General features: G+C 40.5%; 1 protein-coding gene across 3 annotated transcripts in view; it reads left to right on the top strand.

Annotated features, from left to right (window-relative positions):
• The first annotated feature begins 413 nt into the window (after nt 1-413).
• The window catches only part of LOC122661362 (J domain-containing protein spf31-like), an 84,694-nt gene continuing 73,870 nt past the window's right edge, over nt 414-11,237 (top strand). For all 3 annotated transcript variants that reach the window (XR_006332871.1, XR_006332873.1, XM_043856739.1), the window contains exon 1: nt 414-564. Coding sequence is in view for 1 of the 3 variants with exons in the window: in XM_043856739.1 (XP_043712674.1) it covers nt 482-564 (83 nt within the window). In the remaining 2 variants the exon portion in view is untranslated. The remainder of the gene's footprint in view (nt 565-11,237) is intronic.

Genomic DNA, 11,237 nt, shown 5'->3' with positions numbered 1-11,237 from the left:
TATTTAAAACCCTTAGCGCACTCTCCCCTAGTGGCTCGTAAAGGAAAAATTATCTCTTACGATTCTCTGTCCGGTACAGTTCCCTAGTGCCTCTAATATGAGGGGTAGATCCCACCCGGATAGTGGGTTCGGACAGGGGGTAAGGTGGTCATTTCCTTCCCTATGAGAGGAGTTGCAGGATCTGTACCGGGTGGGGAACCGTAGGAGATAAAGATCCTAAAATAACCTTTTCCAAGATTTGAAATATACTCAAGCCATAGCTTGGAAGGAATTATCTCCTGCAGGTTTGTTTGGCGGGCAAAAACGGGTGAGAAAAGAAATTTTCTCTTACTGGAATTTTAGACAATTGTGAGAGACAATTGCTTGATTACAAAAGTTTTCCACTTTAATATTGATTCGTATCCCTTACTTTCAATTCCCTTGCAAGCAGACGGAGCCTTAGGGAGTAGCTAAAGCCGCGGTGCAGAAAGAGGCCGGCCCGATGGGCGAGATCGACCAGGATTTGCTGCTCAAGAACTTATTTGCTGAAGTTAGTGAAGTCGAAAGGGACAACGAGGTCCTCAGGTCCCCTCTTTCTCTCGCTGCAAATCTCCTCATAATGTACACCTTTTCTGTTTGTTATCGTTTAGGTCATCCCAATTTTTCCTGTCCCCTTGTAAACTTATTGAATTATGTGTGCTCATGGCAGTTAGGGTTTTCGGTATGTGAATTTTCCTTCTCTTATTATCTTTGTTAACTTTTGAATTCCAGTAGCAATTTATGCAGCATATAGAAACATATTTAATCGAACGTTATTCGCAACTCCAATTTACTAAAGTGGTGAAATTTAGACGTATATTCAATCGGAAGAGCAAGCATCTACAGTATGTTTTTGCTTTGTTTCCGCTTTCTTCTTGTTTATGTCCGATAATGTTTTGATTCTACACTTATACCTTATAACTATAGGAATAGGTTCGTAACTATGTAAACTTTGGCGGATCAAATACATGATATGAATGTAGAAACAAGATTGATCTTGTGAGGATGATTAGTTTGGATGCTTTCATGGAAGTTCAAAAGGATGGGACTGTCCTGGTGTATTGGATATGCTGGTCAGAGACACCATGAAATTATCGCTGAGATGACTCAGGTCCTGGTACAAGTTTTCCTTTTCCGTAGAATCCTGTGTGGAGTTTGCGCATATATAAGTGAGCATAGATGTCAAGATGACAAGGCGACCCAGGCGGTAGAGAGGTGCCTAAGCGCTTAGGTGACGAGGCACCCAAGTGTTATTTTTTATTTCTTCTATTTTCTAACATTATTTTGTATGCTACAATATGTACCTCATATCATAAAAAAACCGACATTAAGCCACATCAAGTCATAAAAATTCAGCAATCACAACATACATTTAATTTATACTGTTATTGGAAATGATCATTGCCCTAGTATACCTATTCTCACATTTGGTTTATAATGTTCTTGGAAAATATGATCTTATCTATAAGTAATTTAATTGCTGTCGATTTATAGAAATGTTCTTGTTCCTCAATAAGTTTGAGTAGTCAAATGATTTTATTTTTACATGAGACATTTTGTATTAGGTAAAGCACAAAACCAGCTTTCCAACAAATTCAAGATTGCTTTAAATCTGATTTATATTGAAGGAGTTATGTTTGGTAAACCTTATTTGGTGTGTGCGAATGTTGTTTAAAATTGCCTTGAATGGAAATAAATTTTTAGACATCAAAACAAAACATTATTTTGCCTCTCGTTTGGTTATTAGTGATGTTCTACCACAATAATATTTATGAAATTTTTAGACTTGGAGAAAAATCCTAGCATTTGAAAGTTGAAAATCACCCCTACAACCAAAAAATCAATTTTTGTTCTTGAACCGAGGAGTTGACTTTTTATCCTTTTGAATTTGTATTTTTAACTATTTTTATTAGATTCATTTGGAAGGGTGTTTTCTTATTTATGAATAATATCTTAAGTAAATGGAGAGATAATTCATTTACTTAAATGATGTTTGACATAAATCAATGCCAAACCTGGTTCGATACCAATAGAAACGTAATAAAAAAATAATAAAAGACTCTTTCCTCTTACTTTCATTTTCTATTTCTCACTTTTCTTATCTCATTTCTTTATTTCTCTTACTTCCCTTTCTTGAAAGGATCTATGAAGCCGACCCCATTTAGTTGCGATAAGGCTGAGTTAAAAAGATTTATCCTAATACTGCCTTGTGTGGGAATGCTTTTTATATGATCTTGTGGGCCCATTGGAGATATCAAGTGGAGAAAGATTCTATCCTAATGTTGCCGTAGTTTAATTTTTATTTTTCAGTTTTGGAAAGTATATTTTATTTCATTATAATTATAATAGAATATTAGGCAGTTTATAATTTCTGTTTGTTACTATTTTTGTTTTGTTCTCTATAATAGGAGTTTCTATTTTGATGTATGACAACTAGATTTTATAGGAAATTTCTATTTTGGTTATAAGCTACTTGGTAGTAAACACTTTCTATTTTGTAGCTCACACTTCTATTATAAATAAAGGGAAGAGGGCAGCCTAGCCCATGATTTTTGAGTTAAAAAAAAAGAAAGTGAAAGCTTTGGCTTGGAAGCTGTGAAATGCAGTTACAGTGAGGGGCCATAGGTGAGAGACCCTAGATTGAGATAGTGATGCAGATTCACTACCTTGGACCGACCCAAACCCACTTGGATATCCAGACGAAGATGAACTGGTCCAGTTTGAGTTTTTGGATCTCCTAGGATTTTAGGAATTTTTGTTATTTGGGGAAATAATGTCTTTTTGATGCGCGGATACATCACCAAAAGAGGCTTATTTTAGTGGGAAAAAGTCTGGGGTTGGGTTGTATACATGTTGGGCCTTTGATCCCATGAGTCTCCTATGTAATACATCACTTTTATGGACCTAAAATACAGGCAATAGGGTTGCATACGGGATTAGTTGTTTTAGTTCCATAGTTTTATTTTGGTGTTTTTGTAGGCATAGTTGTCACGTCGTCACGGCGATCCAAGTCGGTGGAGGGGTGTCATGTCGATATATCGACATGTCGCCTGTCATGGCCGCCATGGCGATCATATCGACCATGTTTTATTTTTTATTTTCTCTATTTTTAATGTCATTTAGTATGCTATAATATATACCCTTAACATAAAAAATTAACATTAAAGTGTACTGCTAATCTACTATGGTTTAATTCATGAAAGTGTAATATCCATTAGTGTATATGAAATCATGGATTATCAAATAATTGATAGCAATAGTCTTGCTGATAATAAAGTTGAAAAATCATGAGAGTTGAGATATGATTCATATGAAAGTGACTATAAAAGTAACAAAACAAAAAAACAATTACAAGAACGTAATTTATATTGAGTGAATAAAGCTAATAAACAACCCATCTAAATATAAAAAAAAAATTGCTGATGTGAATATGTGATTGTGTATTAGTCAATAGTGTATTAGTGTTTTCTGTTTTCTGTTTTTTTTATAAATTATTTTATTTTAAGGAAAATGCATTAAAATAAAAAATGGTTAAAAAAAATTATTGTTAAAAAATTAAGTTTTATAATTTAAAACAACCATGTCGCCCCGATATGGCCATATGTCGTGGTATGGCGTCCATGGCGGCGCCATGGCGACGACATGGAGGCCATATCGGTCGGTATTCTTACATCATCCATATCGGTGGTCGATATGCCCACGTCTCCAGCGATATGACGCCATGGCGATACCATGACAACTATGTTTGTAGGGGAGTCTATCAGTGAAGGTTACGTTAAGTTTTAACAAGTTTAGGCCTTTTAATTAGAATTGGTAGCAAGATTAGGGTTAGGGTTTTGGGTTTTTGAAAAGTGGAAAAGATGGATTTTTATTGTTTATGATGGTCAGATGAGGGGGCAACTTAATGCAGAGCATCCAGCTGGTCCAACCAACAGCCCACCATCAAGAAGGCCTGATCACTACTTTGTTAAGAAGTATGCTAGGCTAAAGGCCCAGTCCAAGCCCACAGCCCAGCCCAACTAAGGATTCATGTGCATAGGCCCAAGTCTGGCCAACAGTAGTAGGCCTAACCCATGGCTAATCCTCTTAGGCCTAGGACCAGATCAGACCACCTTGACTGACTCTCTTTATTCTTGTCTTTTAGTTTCTCTAAAGTCATGTTTGTAACTTAAAATCATTAGTGGTAGGTTACTAAAGTCTTGGTTGTAACTTAAAGTCTTTGGTGGTAGGTTACTATAGTCTTGGTTGTAACCTAAAGTCATTGGTGGTAGGTTACTAAAGTCTTGGTCATTAATAGTAGGTTACTCAAGTCATGTTTGTAAGTCATTGGTGGTTGTAACCTATAGGCATTTATGCCTCTGTCCTCGTACTATATAAAGAGACCATGGCTGCTCATGGAAGGATGAATTACAACCAATAAATCAATCTCTTTGTGAGTCTTTTACTTGTTAGCAAGTGGCCTTAGGTGGATCTCCCTTGGTGGTCTAGGTGGGACTCCTACGGCTGGGACACTAGTGGGACTCTAGTTGTCTAAGTTATCTTTTATTTATCATCTTTATCTTCAAGCATCCATCATCTATTACAGCAAATCATCTTCAAGTAAGCTATCAAGGCATCTTATATTTTGTCCCTGCACCCTTCTTCCATTGCACCCCGTTTGTTGCTTTTAAACTGTATACATAACCTTCCTTCTATAACCCTCTAGCCATGGCCTTTTCATTACCTCCATCAAAACCTACAGCCAACCATCCTAATCAACCTTAGCCTAATTAAACCCATTTCAGTTCAGACCCTATCCCCTACCAGTTTCGATCTTGGCGTGCTAACAATTTCGGGTTTGCACCAAATTGGTATCAGAGCTATGTTTGGTGAAGAGGATAACCCCCACTCTCTCGAAGAAATTTCTGCTACTGAGGCAGATGCTTAACTCCATGCAAGAGATGTCAGCTCGTATATTAGCAATAGAGCAGCGACATCCCTCTATTTCTCACCCTCCAATCAACAACATGGAGGCTGGAAGTGAGCATCATCCACCAGCCAGATCGTTTGCAGCCAGCAGGGTTCCTTTAAGGACCAACATACATGCACTACCACCACTACCACATCAGCCACCAACCTTTGAGAATTACATGCGAACCTATTTTGAGCAAAATGCGGGCCAACATCTCTAAAGGCAAGACGATACTCACAAGGTCAAAATGGAGCTGAAAGAGTACAATGGAAAGCTCGATTCAAAGGTATTTCTTGATTGGTTAAATGCTGTTGATGATTACTTCGATTGGTATGAGATGCCCGAGTTGAGAAAAATCGAACTCATCAAGACCAATTTAATTGGTCCTGCTTGGGAATGGTGGAAAATGCATGAAAATAGAATGGCTGCCAAGGGCACTCCCATCACATCTTGGGAGGAAATGAAAGATGATTTAAAAGATAACTTAGACAACTAGAGTCCCACTAGTGTCCCAGCCGTAGGAGTCCCACCTAGACCACCAAGGGAGATCCACCCAAGGCCACTTGCTAACAAGTAAAAGACTCACAAGGAGATTGATTTGTTGGTTGTAATTCATCCTTCCATGAGCAGCCATGGTCTCTTTATATAGTATGAAGAGAGAGGCATAAATGCCTATAAGTTACAACCACCAATGACTTACAAACATGACTTTAGTAACCTATTATTAATGACCAAGACTTTAGTAACCTACTACCAAAGACTTTAAGTTACAACCAAGACTTTAGTAACTTACCACTAATAACTTTAAGTTACAAACATGACTTTTGGGAAACTAAAAGACAAGAATAAAGAGAGCCAATCAAGGTGGTCTGATCTGGTCCTAGGCCTAAGAGGATTAGCCATGGGTTAGGCCTACTACTGTTGGCCAGACTTGGGCCTATGCACATGAATCCTTAGTTGGGCTGGGCCTTTGGCTGCTGCTGGACTGTGGGCTTGGATTGGGCCTTTAGCCTAGCATACTTCTTAACAAAGTAGTGATCAGGCCTTCTTGATGGTGGGCTGTTGGTTGGACCAGCTGGATGCTCTGCATCGAGGGCTTTAGTAGCAGTAGGTGTCCATTCAAATTTTCCTTTGCCTTTGAGACACTTTGTTATAGGAGCCATGTTGGTATTGGTGGCGTTCTTATGCAAGTTGGACACCCAATCGCATTTTATAGTGAGAAGCTCAATGATGCAAAACGGCGTTACTCCACTTATGACATGGAGTTGTATGCTGTGGTCCAAGTCTTGAAGCATTGGCGCCATTATTTGATTGGAAAAGAATTTATCTTATTTACCGACCATGAGGCCCTCAAGCATTTGCATTCACAAAAGTCAGTTAGTCAAAAACATGCCAAATGGGTAGCCTATTTGCAAGAGTTTGTCTTTGCTCTAAAATACAAGGCAGGCAAGGAGAATGTGGTGGCCGATGCCCTCAGCCGAAAAATATTGGCGCTCAATACTTGTTCAGCCCATGCCATGAAAATTGATCATGTAAAGACTGAGTATCCCACAGACAAGGATTTTTCCGAGGTCTACAACACCTTGCAGCAACGTGGGACAGATTTCAAATACTCACTACACGATGGCTATTTGTTTATGGGCACTCGTTTATGTATTCCCGCATCTTCCCTAAGGCAGCACTTTATTCAGGAAGTACATGGAGGAGGGTTAGGTGGACACTTTGGGCGTGATAAGACTCTCCAACAAGTTGCTGATCGTTACTATTGGCCTCACCTTCTCAAGGATGTTGAGCATGAGATCAAACAATGTCGTACGTGTCAACTGGCGAAAGGAACTAAGCAAAATACTGGTTTATACTCCCCGTTGCCTGTTCCACATTCGCCATGGGTTCACATAAGTATGGATTTTGTGCTTGGTCTTCCTCCAACTCGAGACAAGCATGATTCTATATTTGTGGTTGTTGATCGTTTCTCCAAAATGGCCCATTTTATCCCATGCCGTAAGACATCTGATGCACGGCACATTGCTATACTCTTCTTCAAAGAAGTTGTTCGCCTTCATGGACTCCCTGAGTCTATTGTTTCGGATCATGATGTCAAGTTCATGAGCTACTTCTGGAAAACTCTATGGCTGAAAACCAATACCCAGTTGAAGTTCTCTACGGCATTCCATCCTCAGACCAATGGGCAAACAGAAGTTGTCAACCGGAGCTTAGGTAATCTCCTTCGTTGTTTGGTAGGGGATTACAAGAAGACTTGGCCATCTATTCTTGACATAGTCGAGTTTGCCTATAATAGCTCGGTTAACCACACCACGGGTCGCACCCCTTTTGAGATAGTGCTTAGAGTCCAACCCCGACGTCCAATAGACTTGGTCCCACTCCCTCCTAATGCCCGGGTCAGCATTGAGGCGGATGAGTTTATTAGGCACATCACTGAGGTACATGTAGATGTGCGTCGACGTATTGCCCTTAGCAATGATTCTTATGCTGTAAATGCTAATCGGCAGTTCGGCACCGGCGTTTAGTCACTTTTTCACCCGGTGACATGGTTATGGTTCGTATTCCTGCTGAGAGGATTATGTCTGGAACCAACCACAAGTTGCACCCACGAAAGATGGGTCCCTGCAAAGTGCTCAAGCAAATTGGTCCTAATGCTTATCTTTTAGAGTTGCCACCCGACATGAACATTACCAATGTATTCAATGTGTCTGATCTCACTCTTTACACTGGTCATCATTCCGATGATGGCGATACCGAGCATTCCCTTCGTCTTCCCCAATTCAAGGCTGCCCCGAAGGATACCATTGAAGACTTGCTTGATGACCATTATGTTGCAACTCGTAATGGGGGGTATCACAAGTTTCTTGTCAAATGGAAAGGACACCTGAGAACTGGTCTTACTTGGATCCATGCCGATGATTTCAAACACCTTGATCCGGATCTTTATGAAGAGTACATGACTATCCAGCATTCATCAGGGATGAATGATTTCAACATGGGAGGAGTTGATGCAGAGCATCCAGCTGGTCCAACCAACAACCCACCATCTAGAAGGCCTGATCACTACTTTGTTAAGAAGTATGCTAGGCTAAAGGCCCAGTCCAAGCCCACAGCCCAGCAACAGCCAAAGGCCCAGCCCAACTAAGGATTCATGTGCATAGGCCCAAGTCTGGCCAACAGTAGTAGGCCTAACCCATGGCTAATCCTCTTGGGCCTAGGACCAGATCAGACCACCTTGACTGGCTCTCTTTATTCTTGTCTTTTAGTTTCCCTAAAGTTATGTTTGTAACTTAAAGTCATTAGTGATAGGTTACTAAAGTCTTGGTTGTGACTTAAAGTCTTTTTTGGTAGGTTACTAAAGTCATTGGTGGTAGGTTACTAAAGTCATGTTTGTAAGTCATTGGTGGTTGTAACCTATAGGCATTTATGCCTCTCTCCTCATACTATATAAAGAGACCATGGCTGCTCATGGAAGGATGAATTACAACCAACAAATCAATCTCCTTGTGAGTCTTTTACTTGTTAGCAAGTGGCCTTGGGTGGATCTCCCTTGGTAGTCTAGGTGGGACTCCTACGGCTGGGACACTAGTGGGACTCTAGTTGTCTAAGTTATCTTTTATTTATCATCTTTATCTTCAAGCATCCATCATCCATTACAGCAAATCATCTTCAAGTAAGCTATCAAGGCATCATATATTCTGTCCCTGCACCCTTCTTCCATTGCACCCCTTTTGTTGCCTTTAAACTGTATACAACCATCCTAATCAACTTTAGCCTAATTAAACCCATTTCAGTTCAGACCCTATCCCCTACCCGTTTCGATCTTGGCGTGCTAACCATTTCGGGTTTGCACCGCAACTTGGATCTAGATTTCCCTATATGAGAGGAGAATTCGATCAAATTTTGGCGTGATTGGGCTGGCTGGTTAGGTCTGGGCAGAATTTAGGTGTTGGGAAAATTGAAAACAAAAAAAGGGAATTTAGGGTTTGGGCTATGAGAGGATTAGAAGAAGAATTGTTGGGGATGAGGATGATTCAAACTTAGTGTTGTTGAAGAAGTACTTGGACAACAGCTTGTTTGAATGAAGATCCTTGAAGAAAAACCAGAACTTGAACAAAGTGAACTTGAATGACCACCTGGGTTTCACACTGCAAGGTGTTGATTGGATCAAATTAGGGGTGTCAATTTTAGGCCTGGCTGGGTAGGCCCGCCCGATTAAAACCTGAACCGGTCCGGCCCGATTAGTAAACGTGTCGGGTTCAAGCTCGACCCATTTGCAATCTGTCGTTCCCGGTGTACAATGTAGCACCATCGGGTGTCCTACTGTATAGTAGCCCGATCGAAGCCCGACCCCTTTGCACTGTCTAAGCCGGATTCCTTAAGAGAATAGAAATTTCCTAATCTGCCCTTTGGACTCCCAAACCCTAAGACGGTAAGACCTAAGTTCCTTATGTTGCCTCCATTTTCTGATTTTCTTACTCCCCACTCGGCTGCAGCTGTGCTTCTCCTTCGCTGCTGCAACCCACAACGGCACCACCAGGCACCACTCCACCATTGCTTTGCCACTGCAATCTCCCCGTAGCTCCGGTTTCACACATCTTCTGTCCTATCTATTCTATTCTCTTCTCTCTGCCATTAATGACCTGGATAGGAGCGTGGAGAAGCGTTTGCAGGTTTTGTAGATTCCTTTGAGTGATGTAGAATCATTGTTCCACACTCAGTTTTCTATTTATTCTCTAAACTTTCGTTCGACACATTGGATTCTTAATACCTTAATAATTTCATGGTTGTTGAAAAGAGTTTACAGCATCCGGGGATGTTAGTATCAAAATTTAATTTCATCTTGTGTGGTTATTTGAAATATTTATTAATGGAAATTATGGTCAAAATCTATACAACGAATTGATTGAAACTAGTTAACTTTCTGAGCCTTGGAAAGTGGATTTGGTGACCGTTTCTATCTGAGAAAGAAGAGCTGAAGCAGGTAAGAAGATCGAGTGAAACAAGAGATCCAGTCTGCTACAATTGAAGAACTATCACAGGGAAGAAACCGAGGTGATGGAGAGCACTGAGCACCCCTCGATCATCCATATACGTTCTGTCATAGGACTCACATCAACGATACTGCGTGGTTCGAATCTCTGCATAATAAGGGGATAATCCTTGCAAGGGGATGGGTTGCAGGCAAGGGTTGCAGGCAAATACATATCATTTTATGCCTAAGGATGAGGCTTTGTAGATCCATGGGGATTTGATTTTCCCTAAAATCAAATCTGATCCAAAGAAAGTCAGGCAATTTAAAGGATGGTGCTTTGTTATAAATTTAAATTCTATTTTACCTTCTAACCCACCAAGCACCAACTTGCAAATTTGACATTAATCTGTAAAGGCCCGATTAAGAGTTAAATAGGCACATAGCCCGGTTAAAGCCCGAGCCCAACTTAGCCCTTCTAGGCCCGGCCCGATTAGCTAAATAGACGGTCATGGTGCAGGGTTTGGACTTGGTGACCGAGTCCGACCACGCCCGACCAGTTGTTTGATCTCACCAGCCTTGATCAAACACGAGACAAAAATCTTCAATGGAGAAGAAGAGCAGCAAAAGCTTTTCATTTATATCTATTAATGAAGAAACAGATTTGAATTAGGTTAATGCTTGGATGATTAGTTCATCCCAAGCACATTGTATTTATAACTATAATGAAATAGTAAAAATAATTACATAAGCAATGTGGGATTAAACCACATAAGAAACTAACAAACAATAAAGGAAAAAGTCCAGAATACCCCCACGGTATTCTGGCCCAATATAACTAACCCTCCCCCTCAAGTTGGAGCATATATATCATGTATGCCCAACTTGACTAAGATAGGATGAAACAGCTTGCTACTCAATCCCTTAGTGAACACATCAGCTAGCTGATCAGAAGACTTCACAAAGGGAACACAAATGAGGTCAGCTTCAAGCTTCTCCTTGATAAAATGTCGGTCAACCTCCACATGTTTCGTGCGATCATGCTGGACAGGGTTATGAGCAATACTAATAGCCGCATCATTGGAAAATGGACAGCAACACCAATATCCTGCAATAACCCTCTAAGCCACAGAAGTTCACAAATTCCTTGTGCCATTGCACGGAATTCAGCTTCAGCACTAGACCTTGCCACAACATTCTGCTTTTTGCTCCGCCAAGTGACAAGGTTTTCACCCACAAAGGAACAGTAGCCAGAGATAGATTTCCTGTCAGGAGAACTAGCCCAATCGGCAT

Source organism: Telopea speciosissima, chromosome 1, assembly GCF_018873765.1.
Source record: "Telopea speciosissima isolate NSW1024214 ecotype Mountain lineage chromosome 1, Tspe_v1, whole genome shotgun sequence".
NCBI classification, from domain to species: domain Eukaryota; kingdom Viridiplantae; phylum Streptophyta; class Magnoliopsida; order Proteales; family Proteaceae; genus Telopea; species Telopea speciosissima.
Note: the sequence above shows the minus strand (reverse complement) of the source record. Positions and strands in the feature narration are given on the sequence as shown.